General features: G+C 39.5%; 2 protein-coding genes and 1 pseudogene across 3 annotated transcripts; 2 read left to right on the forward strand and 1 right to left on the reverse strand.

Moving 5' to 3' along the window:
• Positions 1–723: 723 nt before the first annotated feature.
• On the reverse strand, positions 724–1,758 carry LOC149046716 (uncharacterized; annotated as a pseudogene).
• Positions 1,759–3,392: 1,634 nt separating this feature from the next.
• LOC113685264 (uncharacterized) lies at positions 3,393–12,249 on the forward strand. Of its 2 annotated transcripts, XM_027202753.2 has the most exons (13): positions 3,393–3,524; positions 3,844–4,044; positions 4,859–4,924; positions 5,275–5,484; positions 6,382–6,493; positions 6,993–7,174; positions 7,398–8,288; positions 8,772–9,044; positions 9,530–9,979; positions 10,287–10,556; positions 10,815–11,138; positions 11,507–11,575; positions 11,822–12,249. In XM_027202753.2, the coding sequence occupies exons 2-13, from the start codon at positions 3,945–3,947 to the stop codon at positions 11,947–11,949; spliced, it is 3,075 nt and encodes a 1,024-aa protein (XP_027058554.2). In that variant the 5' UTR covers positions 3,393–3,524; positions 3,844–3,944; the 3' UTR covers positions 11,950–12,249. The 2 variants fall into 2 exon arrangements, with proteins under 2 accessions (XP_027058554.2, XP_089058789.1); XM_089202663.1 differs by lacking the exon at positions 3,393–3,524 and having other exon boundaries at positions 4,002–4,044; positions 4,843–4,924.
• Positions 12,250–12,772: 523 nt separating this feature from the next.
• Positions 12,773–21,238, forward strand: LOC113685266 (uncharacterized). The gene is made up of 12 exons (XM_089205187.1): positions 12,773–12,923; positions 13,627–13,689; positions 13,987–14,196; positions 14,666–14,777; positions 14,950–15,131; positions 15,388–16,293; positions 16,713–16,985; positions 18,060–18,530; positions 18,915–19,184; positions 20,096–20,257; positions 20,442–20,507; positions 20,700–21,238. The coding sequence occupies exons 1-12, from the start codon at positions 12,824–12,826 to the stop codon at positions 20,822–20,824; spliced, it is 2,940 nt and encodes a 979-aa protein (XP_089061313.1). The 5' UTR covers positions 12,773–12,823; the 3' UTR covers positions 20,825–21,238.
• Positions 21,239–21,789: the final 551 nt, after the last annotated feature.

Consider the following 21,789-nt stretch of genomic DNA (forward strand, 5'->3'; position numbering starts at 1 on the left):
TGGATGCATAAAGATAGAATTGCGTAGTAGCGGAAGTACGATTGGCCATAGACAAATGACTCAAAGACTCTGACAGATCTACGGCCTTTGTGTTGACAAAGATACTGTCAGGAACCTCTTAAAAATTCTTGACCCAGACGGTGTAGAAGCCAAACCATTTTTGGCACACAGATGGATACAATAAACTGAACCCGTTTGGCTTCTGTATACATGGAGGTATCGATGGGTATAGTAAACGAATCACGTGGCTGGAGGTGGGCCCATCAAATAATGATCCTTTTATAGTTGCTCAGTATTTCATCGACTGTGTTCGACAAATTGGTGGAACTCCTAGGATTAAAAGGGCAGATAATGGGACTGAAAACGTTGATATCGCTGCTATACAACATTTTTTCCAATCGGAAGATAACCGTTTTCTGTAAATGGTAAATTACGCGCAAACCAGCGTTTTGAGGCCTGGTGGGGGTACTCTTAGAAAAGGGTGCATAGATTGGTGGATACGACTTGTGATGCTGATGTCATACATTGTGAGTGTCTCAAGCTTTGCTTTATGCAAGTGTTGCGGGGTGAACTTTACATATAAACATGGAATTAATGTTATTGGACTGATGCAGGAGCTAAATTTATTTGCATCAACGCGTTGAACATATAATAGAAAAGCTAGATACATTAAATTTGATATTATGAAGCAGTAAATATTAGACTATATACCGCAATAACAACTTTAGGACAGTTACACAGTGATAAGCAATACTTAACCTTTTGTCTTATAATGAAGAATGGCGATAACACAGTGGCTCAAACAGGTCAGGTTGACTCTCGGCTGAGTGCATTTGCAGAATGGTTGCACAATTTTTGTAAAAAAAAATTTTTTTTTCAATTCTGTTTGAGTGATATAAGGCATACACTTTAGTCTTCAATACGAAACAATTCAGGAAAAAAAATGAACTATTCTTTATTTGTAATACGTATATGGTGTTAGCTCCTTTCAGAAACCGCAAAACTTTTTTTAATCTTTCATTATCTAGACCTCTCAGGTAACGTTTAAAGTAGGATATGGCATCTCTTTGGGCATTATTTTGCGGCTGTGGGATAACTTCGAGGAGATCGATCGCCTTTTTTTGTTTGAATGGCTCTATTTAATAAATCTACAAGTTCCGTGATGTTAAGGGTAGCTGTCTTCAAACTACGTAATGGTTCATGTCAGCAATCAATAATGTATTGACAAGCTTGTATTTGCTCTTTGTGAGCGATTTCTAAAATTGTATCCTTGCACTGCTCAGGCTTTGGAATTCGCTTACATCCAAATCTATCTAAGAAATCAAGCCACTCGTCACTGTGTTCATCTTCCAAACTACCGTTTAAAGCATGCACAACCAAAGCCCTTTCATCCCTTGACAAATAGGCTAAGAAAGAAACGAGTAGCTCCTGCTGTGTCACCTCGGTTTCCCCAAAAAGTGTGGCAATCAGGAATACCCTATTTAACTTAACAGGAAAAAAGTTGAGTTGCTCAAATTCCTTAACAAGGAGTCTAGCTGTGGCCTCCCACTCTGGAGCTTGAAAGTCATGTCATATGACTGGTATTCGTTCATCTCCTCCAACTGTGCAGGAATTCTCAAATGCTGTCTAGAACGCAGACAGTGCGTCCCTGAAAACTTCATTTTCATCTGCTCCGGCTTCTTCTTGGCCATGTGCATTAACAATTTTGACTTTTAGTTGAGCTGCCATAATTGATGGATCCTTAAGCACTTCAGTCATATCAGATATAACCTGCAACCTCCGAATTCTGACGAATCTACACAATAAGAAAGCATGACATAAATAATTATTAATTAATAACAAAGGTGAAGGTGCACACGGGCCAAGGAGACCCATGCTGCTGGAGCTTAACCTAGTTTCTGTGGTATGAAGCACCAAGGAGCACTCTAGATGAGATGTCAGTACACATTAGTACATTGTGACTGTTTTTGACAGATTTCAATGCGTGTCTTCTAGGAATAGGCAGAGCAGAAACAATTATTTTACATAAACCTCTTCTCTCATTTGTATTCTTGATTTCAAGCGGAATTATTTTCAAACGCACCCCAAAAATACTCTCATAGGTGATGCTAATATCATGCAAATCTCTTTTACAATACAAATCTAAGAACATCAAAATTGAGTTGTCAGTTGAGTGCATACTGTCTATTTTGATTGCATGGTGTCTATAAATTTAAAAAATACCCGATACATGATACCTGTGGTTGGATAGAACTGTCCATTGGCTTCAAACTTATTATCGTGTAGGAGACTGCACCATACGAATTTTTGATCGAGGTCAACTGAGTGGAGGTTAATTAAAAGCAAACAAGCTTATAGGTCAAACATGCCCTTTCGATATGATGTTGAACGAAATCGTCTCATCGTTTAGCCGGGCTATTGAATGAATTTTAAGAGAGCCATTGATAGGTTAGCTAGAATGAAGCTTTAAAGACCTCTCGGTACAAAGCGTACCACTTCGGTGGAGAAAGTTAAACTATAATGCATATACAAGTGACTTTTTTAAATACCAACCTTGGACCGAGGAGCATCTGCATCTCAAACCGCATTAAGGACCATAATCAAATCAAACTTTTGTCAGTTAGACTTTGATACTTTTTGACCATATGTAAACCACATTTTTTTATAGGCATTTTAGACATAGAAGGATGGATTTTCAGTCTAGCCTATGACAACCGCAATACGCGCGCTGGCATACACGCGTGAGGCCGCCCATGACACGCAAATCCGGTGGATATCCCAATCAAGGGGGCACTGCACTGAGACTACAACTACCTGTAAAATTTATGGTTCTAGTTTGGTGTAACAGATAGCATGAAATTTTTTATGAAGACCATAATCGTGAATTTTCTAAGTTTCTTTTATTCAGAATATAAGCTCAGTGTTTACCTTACTTACAGTATGACGTTCCTCACTTGACTTCTCCAGTTGGAAGGTCATCATACCAATGATAAACTCACGGGTTTTAAGTCTCGTAGACTACCAATGCCTAACTTCCATTTTGATAAAATGACGCACCGCAGATCGCCTATTGACTAGTATCGCCGCATCAAAAGCGAGTGCTCAATTTCATGAGAACTTCTTGAGCAAGGTTCTCAATCTGACGCATCCTCTAAAATTCAATGTAAAAAAAGGAAAGATTAAAAAGGAAAAAATTGGGTTCGTCAGCGAAGTAGTGATCAATGCTTTAGAACACCTTATGTCAACTAAACTATGATTTGGTCCTATTTTGACGTCATATTTAGTCTTCCTTCATGCCAAATTCTTGAGCAATGTTGACATAATTGTTGCATTTTCTCTTGATCACAAAATCCACACCTTTTGTGTTTGACTCAATAACTTTTCTCTTTCCGGTGGCTTATGGGTTTCTCTCACAAATATCCTCGCAAAGAGTGCATTGAATTTCCCCATATTTAAATCATTTAGTGTCATAACTGACAGTGTTGTTCGAATAGGAGCATTAATGTATTGAAGTTTTCCCCGAGGTATTTTTCCTTAACTGTGATATTGACATAATTCGTAATAGTTTGTCTTTAAATTGAATTTCACGCCATTCGTGTTAAACCTCGCATTCTTTACAAGTATCTTCTCTTCCGAAATTTCTTTTGTGTACTCCACGTGACATCGCTTAGATCCAGTTATTTGTGTTTTTGTCATGGATCAAATACAAACTGACCATATGTTCCATTCGAGTGTCTAATTTGATCGTTTTAGTAGGAGCGGCGATGATTGTTTAAAAATGATTGCTAAATATGTCATGCTTCTTGGATATCAGGTCGCAGGTGTTCTTTTGTTTGTTTTCAGGGCAATCAACAAAGACAAATCCAGTATCAATATTTAAAAACAACAGTGACCTTGTTTCTGCCCTCCTGGGTTTTTTTCGCCACCGTTAAAAATCGTCGGAAATGTGGCCATCAGCCACAATTTTCCCTCTGATATGCGGTTTTGTTCTACTATCAGCTTCTCAAAGCAAAGGCATTGACATCAAGAACCGTGACGGGAAAGGTAAGCTAAGCTCTTTTTGCTAAATGAAAACTTGCAGCACCGATTCACTAGAGACAATTCACCTAAAATCCATATAACCTGCAGTCTGGACTTGGTTCGAAAGCTTTCTGTCGGTGTCAATAGGAAATAATTTTAATACTTCTGTCTTCTTCTGTAAAATTCCTTTTGCTGCATACAATAAATTTGAATACTGTGAGGCTTATCTGGTACTGACATATGCCTAAATGTGACTTGATCCCCTTTAAATGTGACAATTTGTGTTTGCTTTTACTTGTTAACACCCAATGTATCGTGACTTTTGATGATATCCGTGACTGTTGTCAACAAATATCTGCCCTCTGGGTTTACTGATCAATCAGATAAACAACCATATGTTACACACAATACATAGAGACGTTTACTTTCACTCGTAATCCTTTTGAAGAATGTGCTCAGCTTTATCGCTTGACAGACATCCGTGTAACTGAAAAATCAAAGGTCCTTACATGTCAAATTCAACAGTATTATGATTTGGGCCTGTACTGTTATCATACCCCCGGGAAATTTATTTGTTGTGAAAAATGAAAAGCGTAAACTAACGTAAGTTCAGCCGAATATCGATGAAATTGAAAATCCCAATGAATTGTGGAACTGGTTTTGGTTTCGGCTCAATAACTGACTTTGACTGTTCTACATCTGCATTGAACTAGATATGGGAGTTAGTCATTGGGTATTAAGAGAGAGAATTACAACTTTAAATAATCTCGATTCTTCGAATAAAAAACAGATGTTGATACAACTCATTTAACTTGCGCATAGTTTTTCCTCATTGCAGAAGACAAAGAGCAAGGTGTTGTTCGTCAAAAAAGGACGTTTGGTAAAGTTGAACCGCCATGTAACTGTAAGTTTTCTATAGTTACATAACCCACACTAGTTTTCAATTTTCAAGACTCGATTTGTAATTTCCTCTATAACTTTCATACATTTTCTTGTTAACAGGTTACAAAAGCTAAAGGTATTAGAAAATAATACGCTTCTACAGTAAAATTTTGTGTATTTCCATCACGTTTTGGCTTTGTAATGCACTGAAATTATGAGGGGGATTTCAAACGATATTCACCTCTGGGGCTAAAAATGTTCGGTCGTGGGTAAAACTCTTGCGGTAATCATTTCCAGCAATATACGTTCGACCTGCTGCAAAAAAATGATTAATCCTACTGATATTGAATCAATTTGTTTGCCTTCATTTAGTGACCCGTGGCGTGTACGTGGAAAGGTGGGACAGAATAGATTACAAGCGCATTAAATTTCTGCTGGCGGATCCGCGATTTCCGAACCTGCCAAGTTTTGCAACCTGTTTACCAACATTTGAGCAGCCAACAAACTGGGGGGACTTCTTTGGTTCGCGATTAAGAACCTACTTTGTCCCTCTTCAGACTGGAAACCATTATTTCTTCATTTGTAAGAATCCTGCTTTCCTTAATATATAGTAAAAGAATGACCAAAGGGAGCAAAGGATCACCTGATGATCCTGACATAATAATGAAACTTCACCTAATTAGTTCTTACAAGATCAAGTAAAACTCAGGGTCAGGCATTGTTGAACATTAAACATATACTGTTCATCATTACCACATTATTGGCTGCAGGATCATCATAGATAAACAATAGCCTCCATCTAGTGTGAAAATATGCACGCATAACTGTCCGCGCACACTACCTGTTTCCAGATGCGAACAGTTTTGCTAGAGTCAAGCTCGAGGAAAACTGTGAGCTTTGAGGAACAGATAATGTCCAAGGACAAATATGCGAGCTTATTTTCGCACCAAGTGAGAGCGATTGTGTTTATTATCCTTGAGATAAGTTTGCAATATGCGGGAAAAATGTTTACGAACAGCTTATTGTTTACTGCGTATGATGTTCACCTTTGTTCTCTGGTACGACTTTATGAACCAACAAAATGCTCTCTCATCTTATTTTATCTCAAACTAGAAATCACTCGAATACTTTTCGTATTGGATGTAAGGTTTGAAAATTAGGGAAAATCTTCAGGGGTGCATTCTCTGATATTTCGCACTTTTAGGTGTGGAATATGAATAATCGGTCACGTGATAGTTTTGACTAATCGCACATGAACAAAAAATATTTGAAAATCATCATATCTTTGAAAAACCCGATTAGTGTTCGAGAAGATTGGCAAAAAACGTTCAGATATTGGCTACGGAAGGGGACGACTTCTAACTAGTACAGATGTTGAAATGAAAAAAGGCAAAACGCAAAAGCAATTTTTGTGGTTTTCTTTTACTTAATAGTACATAACTACGATACAATTTCGCACTCCTTTTCTTTGAAATACAGCTTCTAATGCAGGAAGTGAACTGTACATAAGCACAAATGCCAACCCAAAAGGTAAAACAATGATCACTGGAGTAGATGGAGGATTTCCTACAAACCACTACGAATATGACAGGTACACTTTCAACAAATTATGGTTTAATTTGGGATTAATTTTCCACCGGAGAGGCGGAGGGTGAAAGTGAAATTAAAAATGATCTTAGATTGGCGTATACGTTGAATGGGGAAAATTTATTTACGCTACATCGCCCCTCAATATGACTTTCACCAAGATTCTATAAGGGCAGGCGAAACCTTAATAGTCCATGGAAAGGAAAGGAAACAGAAAGAGCCAACATCATTGGATCTGATGTTCACCCTGTTCAAGTATGAGTAGCCTTTCTTTTAAGTACTCAAGAGAAATGGTCAATTGTGCAATGGAATTCTTTTTAAAAAAACATATATTTTGAAAATGAAGAAATTTGTAATTTTTGGACTCAATCCAGTTCTCCAGGACTACGTTAAAACATATCAAAGGTGATTAAAGTTGTATTTAGCTTCGGTTTTAGACTTGTAAATGACCAACACGCAAAAGCCCTCAGCTAAATAAGCTATAAATATTAAAACCGTTACAGGTTTACAAACCAAAAGTCACTCCCAGTTTACCTAAAAAAAGGCGTGTACTACTACATGGAGGCAATCATGAAAGATGACCACCAATGGGACCACTTAGAAGTTGCTTTACAGACACCAGATGGAAAGTTTTATAACGTGATTCCCTCTCAATTCCTGTGGACGATATACCACCCATCTTCGGGTCAGTAGCTCAGTGCTCTTCAATTTGAAAATTTCTTTCATTTTTTTTTTCTTGCTTAACTTTGTATCCGTAAATTCGCCCATTCAATTACAAAAGCCCCCATCCCCCCCACCCCCACACATAATCTCAATTATTCTCACAATGTATTAAACGAAATATCTGCACTATTATTCCATAATTAAAATTAACTGTACATTTTTATCGTATAATGTACGTTCTCCAGAGTACAACTCTACGTATCAGGCAACATTGATCAGAGCAGCAGCAATAGCTGGTGCTAAGGCTGGTTCGTCATTCGGAGCAAAGTGGGCTATGAAAAGTGGAGCAAAAGCTGGAGCAAAGGCTGGTGCAATGGCAGGAATGAGGGCTGGAGCATCAGCAGGAGCCAGTGCAGGGGAAAAAGCTGCTGCGAACACGATGACAAGGACTTTAGAAAATGCAATGAACTCCCTTCACGGTGATGAACTTCATAAGTTTAAGATCACTCTCAAAAGCGGAAGTGAAGTCGATATTACTGGCCCTGGAATAGGAGGGGCTGGAACCGGTGCTGCCGGAGCTGCCGGTGCTGCGGGGGTCGGTGGAGCAGGGGGAGCGGGAACTGCCGGTGCTTCTGCAACAGCTGGAGCAGCTGGAACGGCTGGATCAGCTGGAACGGCTGGATCAGCCGGAACCGCCGGTGCAGCTGGAGGTGCAGGAGGAGGAGGGGGAGGTGGTGGTACAGGAGGAGGAGGCGGAGGCGGAGGAGGAGGAGGCGGTGGCGGAATAGCAGGAGGGAGTAGCGGAGGAATTATTGGCGCTGGATCAAGTGGGGCTTCGAGTGTAGGGGGTGGCAACAGCGCGGCAGGAGGAACAGGTACAAGCATAGGTGGTGGTGCTAGTGCTGGCGGAGGTGTGTCTATAGGAGGAGGAGGAGCTGCAGTGGCTGGATCATCTTCTGGGATGGCTACTGGAGGCTCTAGCGCTGCAGGAATCGCAGGTGGGGGTGCTGTCGGTGGGACTCCTGGAGAATTTTCCTACTCTTCACAACGTGAGGTCACGTATATTCCAAAACCGGGAGAGGATCCACAGACAATTGCCCGACATTTAGTTTGGAGGGTTGGAGGCGCAAGCAAACGTAAGTGAAAAATTCCCCTCATATCTCACTGAAAAACATCAAAGTTTCACAAAGTAATTCGTCCAATTGAAAAAGATGAATTCCGAACACAAAATAGGGACAAGATTCTTTTCAGACGAAAACTTTAAACTTTAATGCTAGTGGTTTCAAACCTGTAAATATTTATCAGCGTATGGAAATAAAATAACTAGTCTAACAGAATTCCGAAGTCCCAGAGCGATTTTTCTGCAATGAAAGTATCTGGGGACTTACTAAGCTTGATTTAATTATGCAGCGGTGCAAGTTCTGAATACTTAGTAGATTGTTATCAACTAGGGAAAATTTTCTTGAGCGCATAGAACAGTCAATCTCAGACGCTGCACAACTATGAGACCTGGAGTTTGTCAGTTGCCTGAAATTAGACTATTAATCTTTAATTGTATAAATCCTGACAACAGATGTCTGTCAAATTAAAAGAAATTTTATTCGTTCCACTCTCCTTAGTTGTGGACAAAGGACTATACACTATTCATTCATATGACATTCCATATGCCCAAGAGAACAGTACACTTAACTTCTGCTGGCGTGCCAAAAACAGTGATGTTGCGCTGGATCACTTCTGCCAAGTTTTCAGAGCTCATATTCCAGGCCTTTTCAAGAAAGTTAAGGACAGTGACGGCACAGTTTCATTTGAGTCACTCTGTTTACCAGGACATTACATCAAGCAAAGAAACTACCATTTCATTCTTCAAAAAAGGGACGGATCGGAACTCTTTGGTAAGGATTAATTTCAAATGCTTGCTTGTTACGTTCTATATTACATTTCCCCCCTTTTCTTGGGATACTCAATCGTTATAATTGCATCAGAGGACTGCAAAATCGGCAAGTGCAAGTTCAATCCTTGAAACAATTTTCGCTTGACATTTTTAAGTACTATTTCACAATCTTTGTGCGTCTTCTTTCGTTGGATTGTAAATGGGTACATGTAAAGATTTATAAAACGCTACTGAAGGTCCTCACTTCTGGTCCGTCCGTCATGTTTTAGAAACTGGACAACCAACAGCAAGAGTACAGCAGAAGATGCCTTTGGTTCACAGTTTCATTTCTGTTCTTTACTTTGGTTGCGTAGCTACTGTCCAATGTAAATTATCCATTTTTTAAAATATGTATATATACTTTTTTCAAATTATACCACGACAAAAGAACGATGCTCCTATACAGAGATCTTTGCCAGCTTTATTGATTTGACCCTTTAATTTCAGATAAAGAGAGCTCCTTCAGAGCTTTCTCTGTGATGAAATACACTCGGAATCTGATGCTGCAATCTATGCATAAGGATTGGTATATTTGCGAAAAAAAATCGAAGTCGATCCATATAGCATCTGAATTAAAGTTGGACTTTTACAATGGTGACCCTGATGTCCTCGTTCGCTGCACGTTTGTCTTTCATCCTATCGCTCAAAATGAAAATAAATACAGGATGTGCCAGAGGGTAGTAGGACCTGTGGCACAACCAGAAATAAGTGGACAACCTCTTCCGCATCCTCCTCACTTAGTTCCGGATGCATCACCATCCCCTGCTTTGCCCTCGTGTATACCAGTATGTCCAGCAAGGAAAGGGGAAGGAGCCTCAGCTCAACCAGGAAATTTTGAACCATCCATTCTCGGCCCTCCAACGTCATCTGGGAGTCCTTCTGTCGCAAATGTCAAGAGTAGGTGACTCTTTTAATGCATATATTCAATGTGTTTTGCTTTACAGATATCTCTTGTCTCCTGTATCTAACAAGCATAGAAGAGCTGTCTTCAAACTTCCCCTGGGGTCAAAGTTTTAATAAATTTACGTTCCTTTTTTTGTTAAATTAACAACTTTATGCAAAGTCAACACTTTAAAGTCACTTTGAACAGAAAAAATCCAATATGGGGAGCGAAATTAGTCGAGTGGTTTGTAATGTCTTGTATAATCATTTTAAAAATCTATTTTACGTTAGTACTCCCTCTTGATTTTTTTTTTGTCGGCAGAGGCGTGTGTCGCCGTGAACTTCATAAACAATTTTGGATCTGAATTCAAAATTTTATCATCCCTTAAACACGAGGCATACCTAGTAACTGGATCTGGCTTTAAGCTGAAGCTTATGATAAACCGGCCCGAACTTCACAGTCACGTGACTTTCACCGCTGAAGATCCTAAATGGAATCGGGAATTGCTATTGAACCAAAAACCAAATATATCAGAGGCAGTGGTCGAAGGATGTCCTGATTATTTGGATGTCATAGTGACATCAAAAAAAGGTAAAAATGAGCTATAAACTGTTGATGATAATCGCTGAGCAACTACCCTTTACCAGCAGGATTGCAAATGATCAAGGTGGACCATGATGATATTCCCACGACACGGTAAATAAGCCTTCCAAAAAAGACAGCCGACTTGGTTTCTGAGCGTTTAAAATGACTCATTTAAGTGTAGCATTGATACTACTACTTGACTGTTATTCTACATAGATATCATCTTATCTACATACATTTGGATACTTTTTTTTCTCCGCACAGGCGCCTCAACAAACAGGACCGGTAGTCATGTTGCTCCTCCGTCACTTCCGTTAACACCTTCCTCACCGGCTTCAATATTCCCTCCACCCTCTCCCCCTGCCTTATCTCCAGCTCCACCCCCTCCCCCTGCCTTATCTCCAGCTCAACCCTCTCCCCCTGCCTTATCTCCAGCTCCACCCTCTCCCCCTGCCTTATCTCCAGCTCCACCTCTTACTCCGTCCCCTCCATACAATTATCGAAAGCCTCCTTCTTCTCCAGTCACAGCACCATCTCCACCCTCCCTGCCATTATCACCACCTTCTTCAGCTTCAGTATCAAACGGAAGTAAGTTTACACACTGAGGAAGAATTACCACTTCTGACCAAGATTGATATCCTCAGCGAAATTCAAAATTTTTTCGGTAACTTTCGCAGTTTCGCACCGCTGTCTTTACCTTTCATGAGATTCCGTTTTTGTTATTTATGTGAAACTAAATCCCAAACTTATGTCAGAATAACGTAGCAACTCAAGAGGCAGTTATACTGATGAACGCTGTGTTCATATTTTCATTGATAGAGCAAAATCTCATGCACACAACAAATCCAAAGTCATCATATCCAGGGCTTTGGAAATATTGGGACTAGATAACTTAAACATTTTCTTAATTGTTATTATGAACGCGTAACTAACCTTTTTTGATTTAATTCATTCAGAACAGGAACCACAATCACTCCACTATCACTATCACTTCCATGGTCAGAAAGCAACGGCAGGTACATCAGGTAAATTTTAAGAACAAAGAATATACGTCGATTCTGTTCTTACAACAACCTAATGACATAATTAGTGATTATTCAACGATCTCGGATGACCTGGCCGGATCTCTACCAAACAAACCAACAGACAAAGAACACAACATTACTACAGCCATAATGTACGCCAACATGCCTAAAGTATAACATTAAACACACAAGCTGGAGGCTTGACAAGATTTAACCGGACTATTTTTTTAAATATGTTTGTTTCAGCATTTTGTCCCAACATGTGCTCGCAGTCTGCAGAATGTCATCCCACTTGTCCATCACACTGCTGCAAGCGCGACTTCGATGAGGAAATATCAGACAACGATGATGACGAAGATATAACGGTGATTTGAAAACGTCCATTCATTGCATGTCGCTATTTTTCTCGTTTAAAATTAACAAAGATTGTTTATTTGTATATTGATGGCGGATGGGCGTGCTAGCATAACTCCTGATCTTAGGAAACTTTAAAAAATGGCTTTCGAGGCTATTCTAGCGACTCCTGCATCGCTTGCCTGGTAAAAAAACAGAAGACATGTGTTGTCTAAAATAAGTGCTCATGTATCTGTCTCCACTTTGATTTGTAATTTCTTGCGATGGAAATTGTCAAAGAAGTTAAAACTTACAAATAAACTGTTTAGAATACTACTAAATGTACGTGTCATGAAGTACCTGTCTCGAGTATCTAATCTCAAAAACATAATCCCAGACTCTACTGCTCCAAACTTTAAAAAAGTTAAGTTTGAGACCTCGTATACGATTTTGTTTTGAAGTTCTCGCTATCTAATCCACTAATCTGATACAAAACCAAAGTTGATGACGGCTCAATAAATCCCGTTTTCTTGCACACGGCGTACGTTACGCGGTTTTCTTCGTTGGTTCCTTGTGATACTTACGTTTGCCACGATTGACTGCTTTAGATCAAATCAGTCTGCGTCTAATTTGACGATACTCGAAAATAAAGCACACACCAAAGTATGCTTCCTACATCGTTTACAACGCCTTATTAGCGTAATTGCCCAATTGTTTAACTGAGAGCCACAATAAAAGTGAGACAAGGAGTGTGCCAAATGTATCATGGTACTTCACTATTCGCTGCGGGTGTTCTTTTGTTTATTCAAAACACATCGACTATTGAGAACTAGCATCAATATTTATAAAAAAAATGACCTTTCGTAAAGATTTCCGCTTGGCATTGGCGCCTCTGTAGCTGAAGACGCTATTGAGATGAGCCGATCAGTCACAGTTTGCTTTATATTATTTGCTGTGACTTCACTCACCGTTTCACATGGCTACGAAGTTGGAATCCAGAACCGAGACTCTAAAGGTAATTTCCAATAAAACTGCGTATCACTGTTTTCAAGTGACAGGTTAGTTACTCCTCCAACCCGTAATGTCCTCTACAAAGTCAATCAAATAGAATTGATAAACTTTGTCTTTCTATAGTCTTGAGCTTTAGACTTGCGAAATACTGAATGCAATGACTTAGTTAGATCAACATCTACGTTACTTACTACTAGATGCTAAAAAATGGGTTTCGCTACAGATGTTGAACTTTATCTCCGAATTTCCTTCAAATTCAAATCGTAATTGTTACATATCATATCTAGCACAGACGGGATGTAGACAGTTTGCCTGAATGAAGTTTATCTGATTTGACAACACCATTTAAGAAAAAAATCTAAGGAATCTATGATCATAACCTAGCTCAAACGCTTTATCACGATATACTTGATCTAATACACCTCTTAAATACATATTAAATAAAGTGAACTCCATTTTCTTTTCATTTAATTTAGCAAGGGAACAAAAGCCATGTGTTTTGTGGTGTAATACTGAATGTTTGTTGTGATCTATACATGGAAGAATCAAAATCATCAACATCGTTTCCGGTTCAGTTTCAATTGATGCTAAAATCTTCATACTTTTATGGAAAATATATGCAAAAAATTTCATAGGAAGCTATCACTTATTGAAGTACGTACATTTTCATGATAACGGTTTCAAACATTATTCATTCCTCGCAACAGAAGGTGAGCACGATGTTGCTCGTATAAAACGGGCATTTGGTAGTTCTGCACCACCCTGTAACAGTAAGTGAGAATTCAATGTTTTTGACATTTTTGTCTCCAAATAATTGACGTGCTTTACCTGTAGAGTAGCAAATATCTTCTCTCTTGAAATAGAGCCTGGGGTAAATGACGTTAGAGTACGGAGACCTTTCGTCCGTAACTTTGTGTTCACACATTATTTCCCCAAAAAGAATATTTTTACGTGACGCCTATTAGTGCTTCATTTCTGATTCAAATCTGAAGGGTTTTTTCTGTAACCTCTTTAAACCAAGTCAAACTTTTATTACTTCATCTTTTTTAAAATCAATTCTGTTTCAGGGACGAACGGCGTTTACTTAGAAAGATGGGATAGAATTGATTACAAACGAATCAGGTTTCTACTCGCGGATCCGCGATATCCAAACCTGCCAAGTTTTACCACATGTGTGCCAACATTTGAACAGCCTGCTAACTGGGGAGACTTCTTTGGCTCTCGTTTAAGAACTTATTTCGTCCCTCTTCAAACCGGAAACCATTACTTCTTTCTGTGTAAGGGTCCAGCCTCTATATGTAATGGTAGACTGCTTTTCGAAATATGAAATACTTTTAATGAGATATGTAAATAAGTTCAGCAAAGGGGGTCTTCCATACATAAACAAAAACTGTAAACGTCTATAAAATGACCCCAAAGCAACTCCCGCGCAATCTTACTGGATGAGCTCCATGATTAGTGCAAATTTGGCGAAGAAGCTGTCAGCGTTGCGCTCTGTCCAAATTTTCTTTTGCCTGAATTACTCGACTGAAAGTTCTTTCCTGAACATAAGTTCTCATTTTGACTGAATTTCATATCGGAGGGAATGACTGATAGTAACGTAACTACTCGCTGCATGATGCATTATGACCCCAATTGTGTGCAACATGAACGGGTGTTTCACAAACTGAAATTAAAAAATAACATGTGTTAAGATTCATATCTTACTAAGGGCCTCTACGGTTTTTTTCCTTTTTTCATTTCCAGCTTCTAACGGTGGAAGTGAACTTTTTCTAAGTACAAATGATAAGCCAGATGGTAAAACTAAGATTGTTGAAGTAGATGGAGGATTCCCCAGCGACCAATATGAATACGACAGGTAAATGGGAAAACACACTGGCAGTGAAGATGAAGCACAGAAACAAGTAAAACGCTTCAAACGTTTCTCCTAGATATAAAAACTGTGAGGTAGATTTTTGAACGTCCGATGGTATTTCTTTAAAGGCCACCAGATAAATTAATTATTGACATATGATGATATGCCTTAACAGATTCTTAAATCAAAAGTCCCTGCCGGTATCTTTGAAAAAGGGTCTTTACTACTACATGGAGGCAATCATGAAGGACGATCATCAATGGGACCACTTGGAAGTTGCTTTACAGACACCAGATGGAAAGTTTTATAAGGTGATTCCCGCTCAGTTCTTATGGACAACAAACCGTCTATCTGCATGTAAGTAAACTATGTCTTTTTTATGAATACATTCACCCACCAATGCAACTTCTAAAAACCGATTAAAGGCTACCAATTAACCAAATAATTCAACTCAACCTTTGTAGCCTTTTAAGCTTTCAGGTAAACTTGAAAATGTTGCAACTTGACCCTAAAAAGTCAAGTCTCTTACTAGCTACCAGACCATAATTATTCATAGTTAAATTTTAACTCCAAAGTAACGTCCCCCTCAATAAGTGTTATGATTTCCAAACAGATCAGAACGCCACCTATCAGGCAATTATACTTAAGGTGGCGGCAAAGGCGGGTGCTAAAGCTGGTTCATCATTTGGAGCAAGATGGGCGATGAAAACTGGAGCTCACGCTGGAGCAAACGCTGGTGCAATAGCAGGAATGGAAGCTGGAGCATCAGCCGGTGCTCGTGCGGGTGAAAAAGCTGCAGCCGAGACAACGACAAAAATGCTGGAAGACGCACTGAACAACCTTCATGGTGACAACCTGCATAAGTTTAAGATAATCCTCAAGAATGGAAGTGTAATCGATGTAACTGGTCCTGGAATGGTAGGTTCTCAAGCAGCAGGATCCACTGGTGGAGCCAATGCAGTAGGGGCCGGAGCGAGTGGAGGTGGAGGAGCTAGTACTGGCGGCACACCAACAGGGGGAGCGGGAGCTCGAGCAGGTATGGGAGGAGTGGGGGGTGGAACAGGTATGGGAAGTGAAGCTGGAGGTGGGGCGGGTATGGAAGGAGGAGCGGAAGGTGGTGGAGGAGGAATGGGTGCAGGGGTGGTAGGTGGAGGAGGTATGGGAGGAGGGCTTAGTGGAGGGACAGGCTTGGGAGGTGGAGCAAGTAGTACTGCTGGAGGAGGCGTAGGTGCTGGGGCAGGGGCAGGGGTAGGGGCAGGGGTAAGTGCAGGAGCAGGAGCAGGAGGTGCTGGAGTTCAGTCCATTACCGGGAGTGCTAAAGGCGGTGGATCATCATCCCAAATAATCAGTGGGGCTAAAGGGGCAGCAGGTATTGCTAGTGGAGCCAGTGGCGGTGTCCAAATTTCAGGCCAAGAAAGTTATACAACACAACGTGAAGTAACTTATATTCCAAAACAGGGCGAAGATCCACAGGCCGTTGCTCGGGAATTAGTCTGGAGAGTTGGAGGTGCAAGCAGACGTAAGTAAAACGTTATCATTTCGTAACAACCTTGAAAACAAAACATGAATACGGAAATCAAATATGTCTAAAACAGGCCAAAACTTTTTAAATCAGAAAGGAGATATAAATGTTAAGAAGACAAGAGACTTTTTACTCCCCAAAGCCTATGACTGATTCTCCCCCTCTGATTGTCGCTGATTTACTTTGACAATCAATTTGGAGTCAGGTTCAGGCCACTCATCCATTGTGGGGTAAATAGTGTTTTCATTTTCATAACATGTATGAGTATTAAGGCTGAAGAAATAATACATTACTTATTTAAGAAAAACGCCTGATATGAGTTAAATGGTGTTGGGTATTGTATCTCTTTACACACACTTGCTAACCACCTCTAATATTTTAAGAGCACGTTTCAAGCGTTGTTGTTCTTTTCACAGTTGTTGGTCATGGATTATACACCATCCATGCATATAACATTCCATACTCGCAGGAAAATGGTACACTCAACTACTGCTGGCGTGCAAAAGATGGCGACCTCGGCTTAGGGCCTTTTTGCCAGGTTTTTAAAGCTCACATCCCAGGGCTTTACAAACATATCAAAGAAAGAAACGAAACGGTGTCGTTTGAATCACTCTGCTTGCCAGGGTTCTATCTCAGACAAAAGAACTACCACTACATTCTGCAGAAAAGAGACGGGTCAGACCTTTTTGGCAAGTATTAAGTTATTTATTGTTTCCATAAACATTATTCCTTTACCTATGTGGGTGATACAGGAAGTAAAGTTCTAGTCCTTTTGTCTAAAAGAAAAATGAAAGGTAACATGTTGGGTGATATGACCTCTCGCAAAGATTGCTGACGACTTAAATCAGTCCAAAAACAAAGTTTACAAGCTCCTGGCTGGGCTCAAAAAATGGGTTTTACACATGTCTTATTGACTTCTGGCTCGCTGCCTGACTGAATGTACCACCTGATCGCATGCCTTCTTACAAATGACACTTTTTAGCTATCTTTTTTCACTATGTTTTCACCTTTAGAGAAGTAGAACATTTTTGTTCCAAATTTCGAGTCTATTGGAGAAGTTCACAATTTGTACCTCTCTTGCATCACATGCTACGCCTTCCTCTCAAACTACATATTACAACAATAATAAGAGAGAGATGTTTTTTTTTCGTCTTGTCACGAGCGTGGGACAAAGAAAAAATTCTGAGTCCTCATGAGGAATCGAACCTCAGACCTTCGAACTCCGCGCTTCGATGCTCTACCATTGAGCCACGGAGACTCCACGATCTGTTAAGAAGTTCGTATGAAACGCATCCCGCGTCTGCTAGGATCAACAATGTCTATAGCGTTATGTTTATAAATAGAAAATAAGAGAGATGGTAAGTTTTGAACTCGGTAAAGAAATAGAGATTTTCACTACTGCCTAAGTAGTGCACATTACTGCGAGGATCACTTTCATCACGTCTTTATCCGCAGTTCAAATGTATGACTTTCATATATTCTTAACAGTTTATTTCATCACTTCACGGGTTTATTTAGAACCAACATCATGACCAGCTCCTAGTTGGCTTGTTAGCTAAGTTGGTAGAGCCATGGGTTCAAATCCCGTACAGGCCTGAATTTTTTCAGGCCTTATTTTCACTACTGCCTTTCAATCAAGTCATATTTCTTTGTCCCACGCTCGTGACATGACGAAAATAAAACATTTTTCTTTATTTTTTTCTTTACCCGGCTAAAAACCTACCATCTCTATTATTTCCAATAAAAAGGCTGTTCTTTTGCAGATAAGGAGAGTTCTTTTACTGCATATTCTGTGATGAAGTTTACGCGCAATATCATGTTGCAGTCCATGCATAAAGATTGGTATGTTTGCGAGAAAGGGGAAAGAAAATCGATACATTCAACCTCTGAGCTAATGCTGGACTTTTACAATGGTGACCCTGATGTGCTTAGCCGGTGCACGTTTTTATTCCATCCTATAGCTCAAAATGAAAATAAATACAAAATGTGCCAGAACGTTTTAGGGCCAGTGGAACATCCCCACATAAGTGGACAACCTCTACCGCACCCCCCTCACCTGATTTCAAACAAACCTGCCTCATCCTCTGCACTTCCTTCTTGTATACCGATATGTCCACCAGGCACTATAGGTACAATACCAGGACAACCAACAAATTTAAAGCTATCGAATAAACCTCCTGCACCAACTGGGAGTATGGGCCTTCCCTCGAGACCTGCTGTTAATACAGTTAAGAGTAAGTGCTAGTCTGTATTGTTTCCAACAATTTTTTATACCACCCCTTCACTTTGGCGAAAACTTTATTTTCGTTTTGTAATGTAAAAGTCTGATACGTTAATGGGGCAGAAAATATTTTTAATTCATTGAATTGTTTTTTAAAATTTGAGATTTTTGAATCAGAGTGATACACATTTTGAATCTCGATTTGCGTAGATACGAGACGAATTAAAGGCCGTTTAGCTTAACTAGCATTCATGTTTTTCATTGTGATAGAAGTAATACTGATCGAGCGAACAGTGGTATTCAAAACTGTAAAAGTAGTCATTATTGGAGTGTTCACCAATTTCATAGACTTTTTATGCTGCATCGCTAATGAAAACCTTTCTCATGTTGGCAACAGAGGCCTGTGTGACGGTGAACTTTGTAAACAATATGGGATCACCGTTCAAGCTTTTCTCCTCACTCAAACATGAGGGATACCTAGTCACTGGTTCAGGAATTAGACTTAAACTCATAATAGAGAGACCTGAACTCCACAGCTACGTGACGTTCAATGCTGTGGATCCGCATGGAAAGACTAACATCCTCCTGAACGAGAAACCAAGTATTTCAGAGCCAGCTGTGGTGGGATGTCCTGTGTTCGTGAATGTATTAGTTACAGCTGAGCAAGGTACAAACGAGGAGACAAGGGATTACTGAGCACACCTGTTGGCCTAGATTTAAAAAAAGGCCCGAGAAATGGCTTAAACATCTATCTGGAAATTCTCCAAAAAGTGTCTGAAAATCTCATTTTATCTCTGAAAATCTCTACCCTTTTTTTTCTAAAATCCCGATTTATCTAAGTTTTTTTTCGAAATAATCACATACTTTGCATAAAATGGGAGATTCTTGTGGTGAAGTTGCATGGAAACACCTTCCATCTGATTCAAAATGATCATTTTTTTTTTATTAGACCATATAAGTGGATCGTCTCCTTTCATATTTCTCTCTCAAACAAACCAGAAGGCCACTAATAGGCTGTATTTTTCTTGAAATTATTGTCTAAAAATGTTCTAAAAATCCTCAAATTTTAGAAAAACTCCGTTTGACTGAAAAAATCCTAAAAAATTCCAGATACTAGTATCTAGCTTTTACACTAAACGATCAAGATAGTTCACGTTGCTGTTGAGTGTTTCACAATGTACATCGAATGCAAAATGTCTTTTGTATTCCACCACAATTTACCTCTCTTTTAACGAACTCTTTTATATTGCGGTGAAGCCATTATTTGTCTACTAACAATTCCCTTTTTGCTTCGAATGGTGACTTTAGTGCAGTTGGGAAAAGACTTTCAAATTTCGTTTACTAGAACAACCTATATTCCGATATGCGAGTAAAATGAATTGATTTGCTTTACAGTTTAAAGTAAGTTTTACAAACTTATTCCAAGAGATCAGAAAAAAGATTCATTATCATGAATGTGTTTTGAATGGTTTCATCACGCAACTTTTACAGTCTTATTTGTTTATTTAATCTTGGTATATCCTTTAGTTACCATCTGCGTTTATCTTTCCCGTTACTTTGTTTTAACTCACTTTATAGTTCACTCTGGTACAGCTCCAGCAGCCCCTGCATCGCCTTCTCTCGTACCTCCCACGTCAGAAGGTACATACCATTATTATCACCACCCTTCTGCCGTTCCATCACCAGTGGGCCCAGCAGTTTCAAAACCTTCAGCACAGCGAGTAACTACACCCAAGGAAGGTAATACTGCATGTTGACCCGAAAAACCTTCACTTGCCTGTTTACTTGATTTCGGGGACGATATCGATTTTATGCCTTCTGCAGTAAGTAAGTGACATCAATTTAGATCAACCAGAAAGTTGAAACAGTGCGATGAATAGAATTTTTTCCTACTGAAGCGTCGTTTTCGTTCTTTTTCATAAAGGGGAAGAGTCAAAAGAAGTTCACTATCACTACCATTATCATGGTCACAGGGTAGCCAATCCCACAGGTAGGAATGTGACAACATTGTGAGGATATTTTAAGTGCAATTTCATACTACTAAGCAGCAAGGGATACTTTCAACGATGCGAAAGCCTAGGCATGTAATTTAAAATCTTGGAATTAGAATTCAGTATAACAGGAAGATGTGGGTATGTTACTGATTTAAACACTTCTTTGCCTCTTTTTCATCTCTTTATAGTCTGTCCTAACACATGCCTCACCTCTGGAGAATGTCATCCCATTTGTCCATCACAGTGCTGCAAACGAAACTTACCCGTGGAAACATCGGGTGAAGAAGGAGACGACGATATCACAGTGGCGTAAAAAAGGACAAAACTGAACTGTTTCGATTTTTTGCCCTTCAAAACTATTTTAGTTACGGATAGAAGAGAGGAACTCCATGAAATACTGAATTAAAGATGTGCGTCGTGTTCGCTTAACCTCTACTAATTTACTTGTAATCACTATACCTGGATTTGATAATCATGTGCCATCCTTGTATATGTCGACAAGACATATGGGTGAGACATTGCTTGGTTGGCATGACCACCATTCTGGGGCCTGATTCTGAGCGAAATGGTAATATGCAATTATTTAAGCAATAGGAAAAACCCTAGTAGGGTGCACAGTGTTGTAAGTGTTTCAAAATATTCCCAATTTTTTCTCCGTGTGGGATATGTAAAGAACACTTGTAGATAATAAAGAACGACAAACTGCTTTCATGGTGGTAATTACATACCCGGTGAGCTCAGGATGTGATTACTTCTCCTCTGTTAGTCTCTACGGTATATCCAAATCAATGATTTAAAACAAAATTAAAACGTTTACAAACCGGAATGTAACTTATCTTCATCACAGTTATGGGTGTTAAAAGCATTGACATTCGTCGAAGAATTTTGTACCTCGAAGGGCTGTACGTATTCCTAGCAATTATTGTCTATTAGAATTGGCCGGAGGCCCATTTTGACAGGGCGAAAGACAGGCTTCTTAGAGACAAAAGTTTACTTCGACTTGATTCCTCCGGAACAGAGCATCATCTGTAGGCTGTTTATTACATTTTAGCCACTACACGCACTGTTATAGGACGATTTACTGTGCGGTACTCTTTTATACGGCCCCTTAAAATCTAAGTCTGGTATTGTTTCTACAATCTCTCGTTATCTAACTCTGGTCAATCTTAACTTTGATGGGAAAAAGATACTTAACACTCTCTTTCTTTAAATTGCATGTTAAAAACATGCTAGCGAATTTTATTTCGACCATGCTGTGATTTCTAATATTCAGCTTTC

This window comes from Pocillopora damicornis, chromosome 4, assembly GCF_964200805.1.
Source record: "Pocillopora damicornis chromosome 4, jaPocDami1.2, whole genome shotgun sequence".
Classification (NCBI taxonomy): Eukaryota; Metazoa; Cnidaria; class Anthozoa; order Scleractinia; family Pocilloporidae; genus Pocillopora; species Pocillopora damicornis.